At 31.3% G+C, this 20,586-nt stretch overlaps 1 protein-coding gene across 2 annotated transcripts in view; it reads left to right on the top strand.

Moving 5' to 3' along the window:
* Positions 1–16,156, top strand: part of Lis-1 (LisH and WD40 domain-containing Lis-1) — a 126,593-nt gene extending 110,437 nt beyond the window's left edge. For both annotated transcript variants that reach the window (XM_035373375.2, XM_035373383.2), the window contains exons 10-13: positions 4,397–4,528; positions 7,455–7,556; positions 7,644–7,800; positions 13,708–16,156. In XM_035373375.2, coding sequence (XP_035229266.1) covers positions 4,397–4,528; positions 7,455–7,556; positions 7,644–7,800; positions 13,708–13,781 — 465 coding nt within the window. In that variant the 3' untranslated portion in view covers positions 13,782–16,156. The remainder of the gene's footprint in view (positions 1–4,396; positions 4,529–7,454; positions 7,557–7,643; positions 7,801–13,707) is intronic.
* The last annotated feature ends 4,430 nt before the right edge of the window (positions 16,157–20,586 follow it).

Below are 20,586 nucleotides of genomic sequence, written 5' to 3'. Positions count from 1 at the left end.
TTTCTGCATCTCTTCATTGTGTAACAGTAGCACACTTGGCACGTATTCGAAAGGTGCACGCTTGAGTCCCAGTAAGAGCATTACTAATTTTTTCGCATCTCCTGCTTCAAAATAGCCTAATGACTTTGCAATTTTATGAAGTGATTTATATGATGTAAAGACATAGTCTACATTTGTGCATGCTCGATTTGGAATTAGCTTTGGATGTGACAAGATGTAACGATTCTGATATTGAAACTAGTAAGTTTGTTTCAAACTATTTATTTGTATATTGCTGCTTGTAAGAATAGCAAATACTGCTAGTGAAAATGGCAACATTTAATTCTGTTCTTAGAATTTCTGACTCTTTAAGAGCTGGTGCCACAAAGTGTATTAAATTTTTGCATTAAATTATGTTTGGAACTGTAGGTGACAGGAAAAATAGATCTAGATTATGTGACTTTGGGTTTTATATCTGACTTTAATGTTGGGGAAACGAAACAGACATTACTTCAGATTTTCTGTACAAGCAGTTTCATTTCTGTGTGTAATTTGTTATATCTTAATTAGGAATGAAATGCTTATAAAAACTGTAATTTAGTATTGAAGAGTCTCTGATTTTAAGCTTTTAGAATCGGAACTTGATAATGATGATGAGTTATCCAAAAACAAAAGTGTTTCGCTTCTAATAACAATGATGATGTTAATTCTGTTAAGTCTGCACATACCATAAATAATTCAGTAGGTCAAAACATTATGATACCTGCTAATATTTCATGACATTTTAGAAACTGTTTTGGAATTTAATGGAACTGATACATATCCAGTCAGATCATTCATTCGTGATCTAGAAGAGTCTTTTTTAACTATTTGGGGTATCTGGATTGCAAAAGATTATGTTTACTAAAATTTGCTTATTTGTTTTGCTAAATTATTTATTTGGACTTTGAAAGGTGTTATGTCATAAGACAAGTTAAAAAAAATCTGTCTGAATTTGTTCTAAAATAAATAGTGTACAGTTTCATAATTTGTTACAGAAATGATATTTAAAACCTGGTGAATTCCTCTCTGAGTATTTAATTGCAATGAAAGACAGGAATAAGTCGACAGTGAAAGGTTCCTGGAAATAAATATGCCCTCAAATGATAAATGATTTTATAAATTTTGAAGAAACATCAGTATAACAGGTAAAATAGTTAGCCTATTGAATGAATTAAACTTGGAAGTCAACAATGAAGGTGTTAATGAGTTGATTGAATCTCATTTAGTGCTTCTGTCAAATGAAAATTTAGTCAAGCAACTATGAAGTACAGATCCACAGTGATCTTGAACCTTTTTTTTTTTTTTTTTTTTTTTAATTTAACACAGGAAAATTGTTAATAATTGTTTCAGATAACTTAGTTCTTGTTCTGTAGAAAGAATGTCCATTTTTGAAAGTTTTTCTTCATTAAATGAAGATCATATATAATAATTGTTCATTTATTTGCATTTTCTGAATGAAGTTTATTTCATATCTAACAACAGTAAGAGGTAACATTAAAAATACTCTTAGCACTGCTTCCAAATTTGGATGTGACTAATTAACCTTTTATTTATTATTTAAGAGTTATAACATTAAAAAGTATTATTATTTAATTTATTATGAATTGCATTGAAGAGCTGTAATGGCTTCCAGCTGCATTAGTGTTTGGAATTACTGAAATAGCTTGGAATTTAATACTGAATATTTCTAATTGAATTTTTGCAGCATTTATATTATTCAAGATTTTAAATGCTAAGTTAAAAAAATTTCTTCTTTTAAATTATATAAATTCAATGATATTAATTTTTGATTAGTTAGAAATGGAAAGGATTTCATTTAATTTTTCATATCTCCATTTATTTGTGAGAATTAAACATCTTTAAAAGTACGAGGCTTTATATCATTACAGTTTTTGTATGAAGATTTTCAAATTTTGAAGCTTTATTTAGGGTTCTTGTTTCTTGCAGTATTATATTTCATGTAAATAACATACATTTAAATTTAAAATTGATTTGCTTTAAAATGCTATAATTTCACTTTATTGCAATGATCTATCACTTGATGCCTTATTTTTTAACAGCTAAGGTACTTCTGTTGATACCATTCTTTATATGACCTTTAAATGCTGTTTTTTACCTACATTTAAGGACTCATCAAAGATACACAATAATTAAAATAATAACATATTTGGATTTGTAGAAACAGCATTTTTTTGCTGAATTACCAGGGGCAAAACAATGAATGTATTTATCTTGTTCATTTCTTTGTCAAGTAACGGATTTCAACCTCCGTACAATCCAGCTTTATTGGCCACATTATCATCTCATTGACCTTGAACATTTTGAATGTCCAAGTTATCTTTTTCTATCATATCAAAATTATTAATTTGCTGCACCACTACCTGTTTTCTCTCTCATTTTGTAAAATCAGTAAAGCTATCTCCAGTTATAGATTTATTTTTTATGCACAAGTATCTAATTATTTGTCATAATTGTTCATGATGTGAAGCCGCATTTTGACCTTGGTAAAATTTTTCTTAATTATGAGAAATATTTCTCTTATATTAATTATTTCAATAAACAAAGAACAAAATGGAATGATACACAATTTTATAGACAATACTTAACTTTGAAATAATCACTAATTGGGAATGTAGTACCAAAGCTAAATGCAATTTTTATGTTGAAACTTGTTTGACTTTCCTAAAATTATCCTAACATTTTTTCATCATTAGTTTCAATTCTGTTACATCCTGTGAATTTTATAGCTTCATTTCTTCCCCCTTCATCTTTAACGTAGATCAGGAAATAATCTCTTTCAGCATGTTAAGTAAAATTTGCAACATTCATTTTAAAAGTGCCCTGCTTACATTATTATAATTGATTAATCAATCAGTGAGTCAATCTTTATTATTCACATGCATTTTTCCAGCTGAATAAACTTTTAGTGCAGAAAAAGTTTATTTGAGGTTGTCAACCTCAAATAAACCGTTGAGCATCAGCTGCCGGGTAATATTTTTAAGTGGTATTGTGCTCATCATACCACTATAAACATAAGCACAGTTTTTAAATTAATAAGATTTAATGAGGTTTTAGCTTAGCTTTTACAATACCTCAACAGTTTAGCCTCATGATGTTTCAGTTTCATGGACATGATAGGTGTTAGCTACTGATTTATATTTGCAACAATAAACAAGTTTGCTATCTCTGGTCTAATTGAGTTTGATGTTTTAATTTCATTTTTTTTTGTAATAATTAAAAATGTATTTGACATAAAGAACGATTTTTTTTTCCAACTCACCATCATATGAAGTTAGAACATGTCTCAGAGCTGCAATGGTGATGTTTTCTGGATTTCAAGCCGTACTTCGCCTTTTCATTAAGACTGATGACTGAAGCGGTTTAAGATTTCATTTGTATCATTTTCATTCAACATTTCTTCTGATACTCCATCAATTAGAAAATTTCGCTTCCCCCCCCATGATATTCGAAGCATAATGAATGCAGACTTCAGATTCATGGCTCTTATCATGAAATCCGGAAGCTATAAATTATACCAAACATTTTTTTTAAATATCATCACCAGAAATGTTTTCTGTCTTTCAATACCCCACATATAAAAATTTATATTAAAATCAACAGTGGTTTTTAAAATTCTATCTCTGCATTTCAGTGCACACAAAAAACTTTGATATCCATTAGCTGATAGACAGATGTAGAGTTTTAGGAAAAGCTTAAAACAGGCATGTTATCATCTGCTAAAAACTGAAATTTTAATAACATTAATAATACATGGAACAATAAAATTAAGCTGCTGCAAATCAAAGTTAAAGGAAGAGTGTAGTTTGCTATTTAACTGCTATGTAAGTTAGATGCCTCAAAATCCATTCTTTCTCCCTTTTTTGATGCTATGCCAATGAAAGAAAATCAGTATCCGTAACGTCCCACTCCAAATAAATATGTTTTGGGGCTTTTCAGATTATTTAGGTCAGATAGAAAAATGCTAAACCTCTCAAGGGCTGAAAGTTGTTGTAGCTAAAATCAATCAGTGTATTGTCAACAGCCATGGATGGTGTGATTCCCTAACCAACAAGTATCTGAAAGTTACATACTGGAATCTCGATTAGTTGGGAGAAAAATCACTTTTATAGCACTGCTGCTTTTTCTTAATTCCTAGAATTTGTAAGAAAAAAAAATTATTGTGGTCTGAAGGTATGGATATTAAAACATAATAACTATATTAAGTGATGTAAACTATTGTTTTTGCAATATTGAGATATATTCTTTTTTTATTCTATATTATTCATTTTTTCATTTTATTATTATTTGGGGGCAGGAGTTCCCCCTCTTATGAATTTTTTTCATATTACTTATGTCTGTTAATTTTTTCCTCTAGACAGTACGTGTGTGGGTTGTAGGCACAAAAGAATGTAAACTAGAGTTACGAGAGCATGATCATGTGGTAGAATGCATAGCTTGGGCTCCTGAATCTGCTGCTCCTGCCATCAATGACGCTGCTGGTGTAGATGTAAGTTTTGTTGATGCTTCCAAAGAAACTGCTATACCATTGGAATTTTTTTTTTTTTTTTTTAATCATTAAAATTTTGTGATTTGGAAATTTTAAGTTGAAATAATAAGTAATAGTCAAGTTATTTGTAACACTTTAAATGTTTTAGTGCAGTATTCACCTATCTAAGACATGTATTATGTATGCTGCATTTATCATGATTTATTATACCAATTTTTATACAGATTAAATTTTATATGCAAAATATGTACATGATATCTGAAGAAACTTATTTAATTCTAATATGCATTAATCAAGTTTGTCAGCATCATTATCCAGTTTGAAATTTTCTAGCAGTTCTCAGAAGTCTGTCTCTGTTTTGAACTAGTCCAGATAAATGGTGGTGTTTTCCATGTTACCATTAACACTGTTATTATCTGCTTAGTGTATAACTTTTTTGGTTCTGTGTATAACATTATTTGATGCAGCATTTTTTAACAATTATGTGATCTTTTTTGGCAAGTTTTTGAATGGATGAGGATTTGGCATTCACCTTCAGCTTTCTTGATAAGCCTAGCTAAGATAGAGAACCAGTTATTCAAACTTCTGGCAAAATATAGCAGTTATAGGCTTTTTCAGCTGCAAGCTTATGGTATCAAATCATTGAAGCATTGATTTGCAGCATTGATTGAAGCATTGATTTGGTGAATGGAATCTATATAAATTAATATTTTTTATTGCCTGTGCTCATATAACAGTACTTGTAAGGCAATTTTAAATTCACCTTAAGCATCAATTTTCAGTTTTGGCTGAATTTTTGGAGCAAAATTTTCTCTTGCCTTATCCACAAAAATGACTTATAATATAGAAATATATAATGGATGTTTAGATAATTTTAAAAGTGGTTTTTAGTCGTTTAAAAAATGCGCATTTTGTTATCAAGTTTGTTCAATAGAAGAATCCCCAAAATATATATGAATAAGAAATTTTAAGCTTTTTGAAGGAAAGTTTTCCCTATTTATGAATGTTCTAGTGAGAAAAGTAATCATTGTTTAACACATTCTCTGATTAATTGTTCATTTATTGTCATATGAACATTTTTAACCCTCTGACTGGCAAGACTGTCTATTTTGTGACATCTTTATAAGAAGGTATACATACATAAATCTTGAAATATGTTCAAAAAAATTAAGATGATGTATTAAAAGGATATAAATACAGATTTAAAGAAAAACATTTTGGCATTAAAATCAAGAAAAAAATCTCTTCTCATGGCAGTTTTGAGAAATTTGGTCATTCTTAGTAAAATATCTTGCCAGTCAGAGGGTTAATTCAACCTTGGATGCGAATTTGGTGAACAGGTTGGCTTTGTGTGAATTTTTATGATTTTCATAATGTGTTGCATGAAGAGTCAATTTTGCCATATTAAGAAATCCCTGTTTTTATGTAAATAACTCTCAAGTGTTGCACAATAATTGTTCATTAATCAAAGTACCTTCTAAGAATGTAGTTTTGTTAGGTATGCTTCCTCTTCTGCTTGAGCTTCCGGCTTCCCTGTTACATTATTTTATAATTCAGGTAATATTTAACTTATTCAAAATTTTTCAGTTCTCAGAAACTGTATTTTATTTTTAAAAATTGTTTTTTTAGGATTCTTTAGTGAAAGCTTTTTCATTTTATTTGTTAGTTACAGAACAACAAATTCAATTCCATTGCTGTGGGTTTTCTCTTGATTTAATGAAAACGAAGAATCTGGAATATAGTCCTTTATATTATAGAAAGTTTTGCTGTGTGTAGTACATTTTCTTTTCACAGGAAAGCTTTAGGCTATGTTATATCTCTTATCTAAAGTGATCAGTTAAGCCATTTGAATCTTTGAAGTCTAATTCTAATGATTAAGTGAGATTCACATCTCTCTCGATATCTGCTGAATATTTTTCAGTTGCTGATTGCCACTGGAAGAGCCAAATGAGGCAAACATATACATATATATATATATATTTAAGTAACTGGTGGAGAATTTAATGAGCATTTATTTACACTTGACAAAATTGTCATTTCTCCCTGCCTTTACTGAGAATGCATACTTTTATGCATGTCTCTTTTCATTTTCACCCAAAGAAAAATTGTTCCAGAATAAATCAGAAGACTGATAAAGCTCATAAGAGGTTAGTGCAATGTCTGTCACCATTGTACAAACCTCTTATGATCTATTTTCTGCCTTTTTGCTCCACACAGAGTATAATCCTCCCTGAGAAATGATGGAGAACATGAACTTAAAAATGAAAATAAAAGTTCAAACAGTAAAACATTGAAATAGGATAAAGAATAAATTATAGAATATGTAATCTTACAAATAGTTTGATTTTTTTGGGGGGGGGTTTGCTTGATTTGTGGTGCTTCCTCATAAAAGTCCTCATTCATATTTGTCCTGCCAACTTCACTTGAAAACTTGAAAACTAGTAAAGTAGAATAGGAATTTCTTGTTAGAGAGAATCTGAAAATAATAAAACTGGAGGGAAAAATGTTAAATTGAGGTTAAACAGTACTTTAGCAGTAACTTCCCAGTAATTTCCATAACCTAAGCAAAGTTTTTATTGGTTTATTTTTTTCTTAGTACTTCTAATAATGTCTTCTTATTTAAGCGGAATATAATTTCATTTATTGTAGTAAATTTTAAGATGTTCTATGGCAAGCAGATTAATAGTCTTATTATATGAAGAATTCTGTCTTGTTGTTTAATGCAACCATTATTTGTGATATTTCAATGAATTCATATCAGGTGCTGAGATAATGTTGGACTAGGAGACATTTAGCATTATAGTAATAGTGTTAGTTACACATTGCATTCTTTATTGAATAGTTTTTAGTATCACTCTGGGTATGTTTAATGTTTATCTTCGTATGGTTCTTGCAGGTAAAATAAGGTTTATTTTTTATATTGTAGAATAAGCATGGTGTGAGAACTGGTCCTTTCCTGATTTCCGGATCTCGTGATAAAACAATTAAGTTATGGGATATCAGCACTGGCTTAAGCTTGTTCACTTTGGTATGGAAAATTTTTCAGACTCTTTTTAAACTTGTCAGCTATAATTTTTTAATTTTGTTTTAAATATTTACTAATTTTAATCTTCAGATCGGCCATGATAACTGGGTGAGGGGTGTGAAGTTTCATCCGGGAGGCAAATATATTGTCAGTGCATCGGATGACAAAACACTGCGCATTTGGGATGTGAAGAACAAGCGCTGCAGTAAAACAATTGATGCACATGCCCACTTTTGCACTTCAGTAGGTTAGTATACATAGTGTTATCTTTTATAGCAATATAAATTTATTGAAAACCAAATGTAAAGTTTTAATTAGATTTTTGGTCTTATTGTTTGGGCTTTACATTTATTTTTAATTGGGAATTTCAGAAAATTTGAATTGTATCTTTTTTATTTCATTTCTTTCTTTTTTGGGGGGAGGAGCAAAATAAAAATTCTTTTATTGTTTTAATAATTTTAAGCAGAAGCGAAAGATAGTATAGTTACAAAAGTGAAAAACTTTAGAAATAAATTTTGCATGTGTTACCTTGATTAAAATTTTAGTATTTTTAACAGCCTCTAATTTTAGGATAATGGCATGAGGTATTGTAAAAGGTACACTAAAGATTTAAAATATTTCTTGCCTAATATGATGAGTATCTTCTATATAATATGCTTCCAAATCAGTCTTGTTATGTTAATGCATTGAAGTAACAAAATATCTAAAGGTGTCGTGCTCTCTCTGGTACCATTACATAATTCTAGCTTAAAGGCTAAGAAAAGACCTTTGTATTACCAGGCATATTCAAGAGGTTAAAAGAAGTGTAACTAGGATGGTTCTGTACAATGCTTCTTTCAAGAAATGGGTAACTTCAAAGTCCCACTATAGCATTTCCAATTATAGTTTAGTTATTCCTATAGTTACGAGGGCAATCCCAAAAAAAAAAAGGTCTATATTTTTAGATACACAAAGAACCGTTTATTTTCTATAGTTGCTACATCACTTTAAAGATTGAAGAATGCTTTATTTTTCAACATAATTGCCATTTTGGTCGATGCATTTTTGTAGACGCTGTGGCAGTTTTACAATGCCCATGTCATACCAGCTTGCCGTCATGCCCTTCAGGAAGCGCTCATCATCCGAGCAGAACCATAGCGGCGAAGAAATTCGCGGGAAGAATCAACCCGTTGCAGTTTGTGGTCTTCTGTCAGCATACGCAGCACCCATCTTGCACACACCTTCCGATATTGCAACTTTTCCGTTAAAATCCTGTGGATGGTGCTTCTGGAAACCTCAGGAACCAAAATGCAGAGAGCATCTAGAGTGATCCTCCGACCTTTACGCATGAGTTTCTCAACTTTCGCGATTGTCTCGTCGGAAATTGACAGCCTCCTGCTCCTTTCTTCGTCATGAATTTGAGTACAACCGGCTGTAAACTCTATACACAACTTGCGAACGTTTTTGACATCCATGACGACTGTCCACACACTTCCGTCAATGTTTGAACATGCCACACACTTCCGTCAACGGTGAATTTCAATCGGTTTAACGCCTTTTGCGTTCAAAAATCGAATAACTGCATGCACTTCGCACTTGGCGGTAACGTTTATCGGGAGCTCCATTTCGAATGGCTGCCAAGCCAAGACTGAGCATCCGAGCGAAGCGCCTGCGTGCTTATGTGGTAGCGGAGAAGGCACCACTCACAACAGTGTTGCCAACAACCGTACCTCCCCAAATAATAGGAGACCTTTTTTTGGGGATTGCCCTCGTAGTTCACAATCCTTTTTGCCCCATGCACCCCTTATAGCTTTGTTGGACAATCATCCCCTGTCTTTTCCCAAAACTCAAAAAATACATATACTTTTATTTAAATTTAGATCTTTTTTAATGTATGTTAAAAAAATAAACAAGGAAAAGTATAGAAAATATTGATAACTAATTAAAACTTGAATAAAAGTAATTTTTTGTAGTCATAAGCTAAACCTGAATACTTAACAGATAAACAAAAGGTTGACTGCATTTCCCCTTGAAACTATGAAATCCTCTCAGGGCGAAATTTCCTTATTGTCGAGAACCTCTTCGTTTGTCAGTTCTATTCTAGTGGCATTTTGTTTTTTATAATTTCCCCAAAACACTATGTAATATTATGGTACTTTTTATGGAACACCCTCTCAATGCTTTAATTAAGATTTCCCCCAGTTTTGCCATGTGGATTGTTGTCTGAGAAAACCTTTAAACCTGGTTCTATCTGGAACTCTCCATCATGTGTGAAGTATTCAGGGGCAGTACAGCTTGTGAAAATTTTGCTGAAAGAAGACATTTTCAGAGGGGAATGAACTATTGCAATTTAAGAAGATATGTAAGTTATAAGTATCAAAGTTTTCTCCATATAAATGTCAACACCCAACATTTTACATCTAGAGGGTTACTCACAGTATTATACTTCCTGTATTAATTTTTGTTTCATATTTGATCCTTTTTTAAATAAAAGAAACAAACATGCTCAGCTATTCATATATTTTAGCAGATAGCAAGATTTATCAGACCAGACAATCATTTTTCAGTCATTTGAGGTCCATTTTAACATGCCTGTTGTGAAAAAGAGAGTGAAAAGTGTTTTTAAGGTAGCAATAAAAAATTATATAGTAGATAGATATAATATAACTTGTTATGCCCTTTACCTTGATGAATGACTGAACATCAAGGCTAAGGGCAACTTTGAAGTGAAAACTTAAGTGAACAACAGCAAACATGTTTTGGAGCTCATTCATTGGCAAATGAGGAGACATTAGTGGAAATGTTTATGTACCATTTTAGGATTTTATGAGTGGACCGTGCTGGCAAAAATGTATTGTTTTGGCTGTAAAGATAAAAGAGACAGTAATTTTTATGTGTTAATGAAGTATATTAGGATTATTCCTCCCCCCTCTTCGTCATGTTTTCAATGGAGAGCTGTTCAACTTTAGTGTGTTTAGCTGTTCATTGGCCTTTGGGGCATAGCTAGAGTGGGGGACAGGGAGGACACCTGTTTTCGGGTGCAGCATCCAGGGACTGCCAAATTGATGTTGTAAATGTTTAAAATGAAATATTTTCCACTCTTGGCAAACAGAAGAGGGTGCTAAAATTTCGATTGTTCCCAGGCACTGAAATCCCTAGCTACAGCTCTGATGGGCCTGTGGTTAAATATCATTATTTTCAGTCATTTTCTGTGTATTGAACTGTTGTGATAGATTACTATCAAAGCACAGCATGTAATCCAAACTACAGCAATCTTTTTAATTGGAGAAGCTATTGTTTTCATTCCCCTCAGACATTAATAGAACTGTGAATAGTTCATATTTACTGAAAATTTGTAGGTGTTCTCTTTTTGATTGTGTCTTAGTAGTGATACTACAGTTACCTGTGAACTGTAGAAAGAAACCTTGGTAATCAAAAAAGCTGTGGCCACAGTTTGGCCTTCAACATTCTTTAGTATTTCATCTTCATATCATCAAGTACTATATGAATTATAATTAGTTTCTTATGAGAAATAGTGTATGAATGATTTGATAACTTAATAATTAGATAATTAGATTTAATTTCATAATTTTTCTTAATGTAGCTTGGTTTAAATATCCTGCATATGTATTTTGAAAATTTAAACGCATTTGAAAGTAATGCTACTTATAAATATAATAAATAATGTTTATAATTCTGAACACAGTTATGGAAAAAATTTGACTGGTGTGAAATATTAGCATTTATTTTTTCTTCTTTTTTTAGAGGGTCTTAATTTACCAAACTTTTTAAATAAGAAGAAAGGAAAAAGGGTGAAACTTGAAATTTAAAACCTGTTTATTTAGTGAATATTGGTTATAAAAACATATAAACAATTTATACTCATTCTGGGAATCATCTATTTTAATTATTAAGGCATGCACACTGTTGTATTTGAAGATTTTGGTGTTCTTTGAAAAACCTTTAGAGTTGTGTAAGAACATCAAAATGGTGGATTTAGAAGCGAGGTTCTCTGATACAGAAGTATAAACTGCACCAAGTTGAAAATTTTAACATAAAATTTAATCAGTGTCTTCTATCCTTAAAATTTAACAACATAGATGAACATACGCGTCAGGCTTTGACGCATCAATGAACTTATACGATGGATAACGTACAAAATGTACTAGACTGGTACAATTTGAATTGATCCTGCTTAACAGTCCTTTTCTTATAGGCAGGTATTTGGCAATGTAGATAGATAATCCAGAATGCCTTGAATAGATTCTTGTTTCCTCTGAACTGTTCCTTAGTAGGGCTCCTTGCATTGCGTTTCTGCACCAAACTTAAGAGAATACATCGGCAAACATTATCAGATAGGCGTAGCAGGGAGGTCAGACATCAGGACCCTCAGAATCGGGAAGACAGCTCCTTGTCTCCTCCTTGGCAGGAACCATCTGCAGAACTATATAGTTTGCCTTTTCTGCTCAGCGCAATCGCGAACAGGAGAAATGCAAATTTCTATCTCTAACACACACCTAAACCCACAATTCACAAGTTTTTCATGCTAATTAATTGATACCAACATAAAATAATATCTTCATTTGTGCATGTTTTTTAATTATTATTATTATTATTATTCTAGTTATGTAACATCTAGTTTAAAATTTTTCAGTCAAATTAAGGTCTGTTTAATTGTGCAGGTTCTTTCTATCACTGGGCTAGTTTATAACCAAACCATATGTGTACTATTCTTGCTTAATGGAATGTCATGTTATGTTACTGAAAGATTAAATTACTATTTTTGAATGTGTCAGCAGCTGAAGGTAGCATTTTCATTTACAGTACATGAATGTATTTAAGTGTTCGTTTAGTCAGCAATCTTCAGTCAAATACTTTTCACGAACACAAATGAAATTTCAAATCATAATGACACTAAAATGCTTTATGTTTTGAATCTGTCTTTTCTCAGCAGTAGATATATGAATACTGCTGTAGTATTCAGTATCATAGAGATTATTATTTTGTTATTTCACATGGTTTTATGTTTCTATCCTCCTTTTATAATCTTGTGGTTGGTCTTTTTTTGATGTTTTCCTAATGAGTCTGCACTGTAGGTTTTGTGGGGTTTTGATCTTTTACTTTCAATGATAGATTTACTCCTCATTTGGAAACAATAACTGAGCTGTATTGAACTAATAGATGCCAGGGGTTCCTCCATCAACTTAGTTGAATAAGACTTTGTAATTTTTATTGGCCTTTTGTTCCTGTGCTAATCTTCTAAACTGATATCGTTTTGAAATAAATAATAATAGATTATGGCATTTTGGTATAGAACATTCTTTAAACTATATGATGTTTTAAATGTTTGTAAGCAGTTTGCCAATATTCAGTAGATTGCAAAATAAATAAAATCTTCAGAAAACTTAACATACATTTATGACTTGCAGTTATTAAATGATTATCAGCTGCAGGTTTTATACATACTTTATTTTTAATAAAAATGGGAAATAAAGTTAGCTGTAATGTATTTAAACCACTCGATTTTCTTTGAAGTCATCCTTTTGGCTATAAAGAAATGCTGATATTTTAATATTAGCAGTGCTCAAGATGCATGTTTACACGAGATCTGTATCTGAGCATTTGTATTAACATACGTTTTTAATATTTAGGTATACATGTAATGTGTTCAGATAATTAATGAAAAATATTTTGTTTTAAAAGTTTTTTAATTCATTTATTTTCATACTTTATAAGTTCATTTAATTTTTTGTTGATTGTGGAAGTAAGGAGGTAATACATGTTTTTATCAAATTCTCATTAAACATTTTAGCAGTCAATTGCTTTTTTGTTATTATTTTTGTTAAATTAACCCCTTGACATAATATGACGTTCAGAAGTTGTCATTGATTTCATGTGCCATTGTAGACTTAAGTTTGGTGCAGATGTTTCTGAGATGTTAAGAACTGTCAGCAGCAAATGGCCACGCAGTATATTGTTATTGTTATATAGCAGTGTAAGTTTGGAAATAAAACATTCTGTTTCTAAGCTTGCACATGAGTGCCCACAGTTAAGCCATATTAAATGGTATTCTTCAGACGCATATTTTATTTGTATGTCAAGGGGTGAATGAACTGAGTTAAAGAAGTAAAGTTTTCCTTAAATTATATACTTAATACCATTATTAATTTTTCAGATTTTCATCATACTGCTCCTTTTGTGATTACTGGAAGTGTTGATCAGACTGTTAAAGTATGGGAGTGTCGCTAAATTCAGCATCGTACATCATAGTACGTTGTAACAGCCAAAAAAGAGTCATACTTTTTAACAGCTGTAGCTGTCCACAACTGAAATTAATCCAATTATAGCTAAATTATTATGTTTGTTTCTTTACTACATTTGTGTAAGTAGTGTCTTTAAATAAGTAAATAAATGAAATAAACCGCTTGTGATTTTCAACATCTTTGACCTGATTTCCTGCCATTTTATTTGATTTTAATTGAACATATTCAAATATTAAATGGCTGGAAACTTACATTTTATGTACAGTTCTGTTTTGATCAAGATTTTTTTCGTCTTCAGATGTTATTGTTAGAAAAAAGTTGGAAGTTCTAATTCATTAAATATTTCCCTTCTTGGACTTATAATTTATTTGGTTGTGTTCGAGTGATTTCTGAATGTCGGGCATATCAGCTTTAGTGTCAACCAAATAATAAAAGTATGTTGTGTCTTGGGACTTTTCTATGGTATGCTTCCACCACAGTTTGAGCTATAAAAGTTCTTATGAGATTTCTATCTAGTGATTTGTATAATTTTTCTTTGCAAAAAGAAAAAAAAATACATTTGTGTGGAGTAATATTACTTTTTCTCCAAATTTCAAGCACAAACTCCTGCATTGTATTAGGCAAAATGTATTTAAATGAAAAAAAAAATCATTTATGTACATCAGATGTTTCTTGTTTATTGTGTGTGTTCTTTTAAGGGTGTAAAAAAAAAATTTCTTTAATTTTTAAGTGGAATATGTAACGGAAATATTTTCTGTATAAATTTGCAGTAAAAAGAAAAGCCATTTTTATTACATTTTTCAGCATCTTAATATTTTGAAACTAATTTTAAGCATTTATTTGACTTAAATTAGTTTTGATTTGATTTAGTTTTCTTTATTTTAATTATTAGTATTAGAAATATTATTATTTAAGATCTGTTATCAAAACTGAAATTTTCATTATACAGAAAAAAATATTTATAAGTACTGTACATATAATTTCATAATATAAGGTGAAATAATTTCTTCATCTGTCAATGGTTGAAAATACTGTGATATGTTTTTTTTTTTTTTTTCCCCTCTCTTTTTAAACGTTTTCAGTACTTGTTCTCTATGTAGTTAATCATTCAGTTTTTGTGGATTTTGATCACTTTTTGCAAAACTTATTCTTTCTTCTGTATTTCTGCATGAAATAGTGTGAAAGTATATATAATTTTTAGCTCGTTTGTTATTTTTGAGCTTGATGTATAAAAATTACAAAGCTTGGAAACAGATATTAAACTATGTAATATATTTTTAATTTGACACTTGGTATTTTAATATACAATATATTACTTCTCTTGCATAAGTTTTACAATTTTGTATCATAAATTTGTTTAATAAGAATGCTTGAAGTTTTTTAACTCGAATTATAATCTAAAATTGTGTTTCTGTGCAATCTTGTTATTGTAATTTCAGGTTCCATACTCCAGCTGTTTCAATTTTAATATTTCTGAAATTGTTGATATTTCAGAATGTGTGTTTGGGCTTAGTGCATGTTTGAATTAGATTAATATATACTTTTGAACTATGGTATGATACCGGAAAGTTGAATTTCAAATTCACACTCTGAAACATATTCAGTAATTCAGTACCAAAAATTCTCAGTTGTATCAAATAAAAAATGTGAGGAAAAGATGTAATTTTTTTAATTCAGATGTAATATAATATTTTTTGGGGAAGTGCTTTTCTTGCATTTCTACATAAATTTTAAACACTGCTATTAATTTCAAACTGTGGGGTAGGTTTTACTTTGTGCATTTTATAAATTATGATACTGTATTTTGTGCAATGAAGCAAAGTGTGAATTATATCTATTGAGTAGATATTATTGGTTGCACTAGATACATATGTTTAACAAACATGACCCTTTTGAAAGAAAATTCATGACCATTGCAGAAGCATTCTGCCCCATAAATAGCAAAATAAAATGCTGCCCTCTAAGCATACTTTATAATTTTGTGCAAAGTATTAGCAGTGTAGTAAATAGATGTAGAGGAAAATGGTTCATTTGTACATAATAATGCTTGATTGTGATTAACAACATTCTACCCATTTTCCCATGAAGTTCAGGTTTAAAAATATTTCTAGCTAGATGCTCTTGAAAATTTATTATGGAAATAGGATTTGCAAGCTGCTGATGGAGCTACAGTTCTGATGCTTGTGAGCCACATAAGCTTGTATGTTCCTCTTTTAAGAATTTGTTAATTGTACTGCAATTGAATAATGCAAAATTGTATATAATTATGGCTGATATGCCAATGCACTTTTAAAAGTAACATTTGCATTGTGCAACTTTTGTGTTTATATTGGCTTAATAAATTGTATTGTCATGACTGTAGTTGGTGTGTATTTTACTTTATTTCAAAATTTAACTACTAAAAACACTTAGCGCATCAACATTCAAAATGCTTTTCTTATCTTGAAGTTTTTGACACTAAAAATTGATATTTTTCTGGATTTTGCTTATGCAAGTTTAAGTTATTATGCCTATCAGAATATGTTGTTTACACAGTGAGAATGCAGCAAATGAAAGTACAATATATCTGCACATAACTGCTAACTCTCCCAGTTTTATTCCCAGATTCTCGTGTTTTCATCAAATCTCCTGATCTCTGAGTAGATCAATGAATCTCCTGGTCTTTAATTTTTAGTTTTTACTAAGTGGTTTTCAACAATAAATGAAATTTATTGAATTAATGAGACTTAAATTGTAAAAATTTCATTTGCTCATCTCTAGGGATTTTCAGTGTAATTCTCTTGTTAAATTTTATTTGATCTGAATTGGCTTAATCTTCTTTTGACATTTGTAAGACTATAAATAGGCATTCAATCAATGTTTAATCAGTAAAATATTTGTGTTTTAACTTTGCTTTAATGTCAATATAAGGTATATTGTTATTTTTATCCACACAAGAGTACATCAAATCCCCCCCCCAAAAAATGACAAATGGAACAGTTCATGATCTCCTGTTCTACTCAGCTTGACAAAAATCAACTTGTGTTTCTGATATCTTGGAAATGTGACTTGGAATATACGATAGATTTATTTATAGTATAGTACATTCATATTTTGACATAAAATCAAACTTTTTCTGGCATGACATGTTAATTTTTTTCCCCATATTTCCATTTTATATCTCAAATTATGCCTAAAATTTGGTGAGAAACTTATAAAGTAATTCAAGAAAAATTATTGGCGAGCTTTTTTCAGTAATTCACATTGTAAACTTAGTTCACTTTCCCTTTCACTTTGCATATGCAGGGGGGGGGGTGTATCTTTAATGTTTCTCGGCTTCAGTTCATATGTCGGGTGTAGCTAGAGTTTGCAGTGCCCAGGGAAAACTGAAGAATTTGTGTCTCTTTCTGCATTTTAACAATGGAAAACATTTCATTAAAAAATTTCATAGCATCAATTTGGTGCCCCTTGTATGCTGCGCCCAGGGACAGATGTCCCTCCTTACCTATGCCACTGCATATGACACCCAATTTCCTTGCCTTTTAATCATTCCCAATGATTTTAAACAATGTGAAATTGTTTTTTGAATCACTCTTAATGTAAATGCAAGTTCTACTGGCATTTGGCATTGAATTTTCATCCAATAATGCTTCCAATTCCATGTCTTCGAACACCTTCATCCTTTCACTGTGTTTTTTGTCTTGGACGTCAAATTAACCATTCTTAAACTTTTTAAACCACTTACAACTTCTCTCACTTAAGGCAGCCTCACCTCATGCTTCAACAAGCAATCAAATCACTTCAGCTGCAGATTTATTCAAATGAAAGAAGTAAATCAAAAGTTCCCACAAATCATGCTCATTTGGCTCAAAACTTGACATTTTCATACAAATATATATGTATGATGCAGATACCAAATGGCTATTTCAAGTTTAGCAGATGTCCAACCTTGTGATATAAAGTTTTACACGAGACAATTTTACCTGTAACTTGCTGGTGTTGCCATTTTTTGTGAAATGGCAGAGACTTATTTGTACTCATTTAATATCCATTCTACTTTAAGTTTGTTAAAATATTATCCATATTTCAGAATAATTTAAAAAATTATTAATGCCTTGAAGATGAGTATTTCTTAAAGCCTTATTGCCTCAAGACTTTTTGAGTGTAAAGTGAAAAGTTCTCAGCCTGACTATGAAAAACTGCAACTTTCAGTTGAAAAATTATTTTAGTTTTCTACATAATCTCCCTTGACTTCAATACGCTCGGTCCAGTATTTCCAGCATGGGTATTTGAGAGTGAAAAATCAGGAGAATTGGGGGAGGGGAGGTTGAGCAAATCATAACTCAAATCCTGCAGTTTTCCCATTGCTAATGCACCCTTGTGTACAGGTGCATTGTCCTGATGATTTTTTCTCCTTCAAGCCAGGCCTCTTCTCACAAATTTTGGTATCCAGCTGGTCAAGAACGTTGGAGTAATATTCACCTGTAATTGTTCTCCCTTTCGCAAGGTAATTAATTAACAGTATCCCTTTTACATCCCAAACTGCAGTGGCCATGACCTTTCCAGCAGATGACTTCAGTTTCTTTGCCGTTGAACTGCCGGCTTCCACCCACTGCTTGGACTGTTGTTTAATTTATGACATGTAGCGATGGATCCATGTCTCGTACATCAGAAATCGCCGTACAAAATCGGTAGGATACTGTTGAATTGGTACACAGATTGCTGTGAAAATTGTTATTGGTAAGATGATTTGCACCCTTTCTTCAGATATCCCCCACAGCCTTCACTTGCTTATTGTTCAACATCATACACTTTTTTTTATGGTTTCTGATGTGGTTGTGGTTTTTGGCTGTTCTTCACGTGGGTCATCTTTGAGGGATGTACGACCAAGTTTAAACTCAGCTGCCCATTTTTTCACAGTTGGCATAGAAGGAACAGAGCTCCCATAAATTTTTATCAACTTTGGATGAATTTCCTTAGGGTTTAATCCACCCAAAATGAACAATTTTATGACCGCACGGTATTCAAGTTATATCCATTTTAACAAATAACATGCAAGATGTCTAGTGCAAAAATCCGTGTAAATAAACCACTTGAGGGAACAAGTTGAAACTTGTCATACGAACTAATGACATCTGCACCCAGGTAGGTAACATAATTTTTTTGCTAATTGGAGCATCATCTTTGGGTCAGGCTAAGAACTTTTCACCTTACCCTCGTAACTGCACATCTCTAGAAGCTAGGTGTCTGAAAGGTATGAGATAGAATGAAACTTGATTTGTCAATGCTGAAAATGTCTAACTGATGTCTATAAACCCCTTTGGATAAATTCTTGAATCTTAAACAGATTCAATGGAGACATCTTTGGACTATCCACTTACGATATAGTATGTCATTCTATAATGTAATTTGGATTTATACTGCCATTCAGTTGAAATAAGGAGCTTTTCACAGACACTAGACATGTTATTTTTTCTCTCTTTGTTGTAGTATTTGAAGAACTGCACTGAATGATAAGAATGCCCTGATATTTTCATCTTGAACACTGAACTCCTTTGAAGTAGATTTTCTGAAAACTGTTGTTCTTTCTTCCAGTTTCCTTCATTCAGAAGCATTTGCTTTCAGTGTTGCAATAAGAATATTCAGTTTTTTTGAAAATTATAGTTGTATAAATTTTGTATTTTTATCAGATTCTGTGTAAATTTTAGTTGTATTTTTCAGGGAAACTCTAATTTTTCCAGACATTTAGCTGCAAATTAAAGTTTAAAGTGAAACAACTAGTGTACAACTATTTGAATTAAAATTGTTATATACCAAGTGATAGAAGAATAAAGCAACTCCCAGGTATTTCTGGTGAACAGAATTCATTTATTCTGTTTCACGTAGTGATCCAGTTTTAATATCAGGTGCAAGCATTCTAAATCATGTAATTTTGACAATTTTAAAGAACCATTAACTGACGTCTAAACATTTAAACCTATCTGTAATATTATGAGGGAAAACTAGATATTTGATATATTCTTTGTAAGAGGATTAATATAAAAATTTTTATATCCTATATTTTTACTAAAGGATGAGAAACTGTCAAACCCTTAAAGCTTAGTTCATTTTGATACACTGATGCAGCTTTTTGTCTTAATACAAGTGCAACAGGTATATAAAGAGAAGTCTTGTAGAGGTCTATTCTTGGTGTGGCTGTAGTTGCATTCCGTTAATCTCTTCCATGTCAGAAAAAAATTTCCCTTGAAAGGACACTTTAGTTTGGGGGAAGTGAAACTATCTGCAAGGCAACTGAGCTTGAGAACACACGATGATCGGCTCTGCAAAGTGGTTATTGATCAATGTGAAGATGCACAACCATGCAATGTAATGCATCTAGAATAATGATTTCCTATTAAATAATGTAGTATTAAAATCATCTGCTTAATTCTCAGCATTTAAAAGTCAGCTACTCAGCAAACATTTTAAAACAGCAGAATTATTTTGACACCTCAAATTGGAAGATAAACCTTGTGATGATTTGATAAACACCACGCATGCACACTTTAGTCAAATGCCACACATTTTCTTCTCTCTTTCTCTTGTGACACAGAATCAAGATTATAGAACGAGAATAAAACGGGACAATAATAGATGTTAACAATCTGTATACCAAGGGAGTTTTATGTTACAGTCAAAAGTCGTTAATCCGGACTCGTCGGGACTTCGGCGATTCCGAATTATCGATTTTTCCGGATTATAGATCATCAGTTTAAATCTGGTAAGATGGCACACAGAAATTACAAAATTAAAAATATGAAACCGTAATTTAT

This window comes from Stegodyphus dumicola, chromosome 4, assembly GCF_044657685.1.
Source record: "Stegodyphus dumicola isolate Sdum_Otavi_A_Nest chromosome 4, ASM4465768v1".
Taxonomy (NCBI): Eukaryota; Metazoa; Arthropoda; class Arachnida; order Araneae; family Eresidae; genus Stegodyphus; species Stegodyphus dumicola.
Note: the sequence above shows the minus strand (reverse complement) of the source record. Positions and strands in the feature narration are given on the sequence as shown.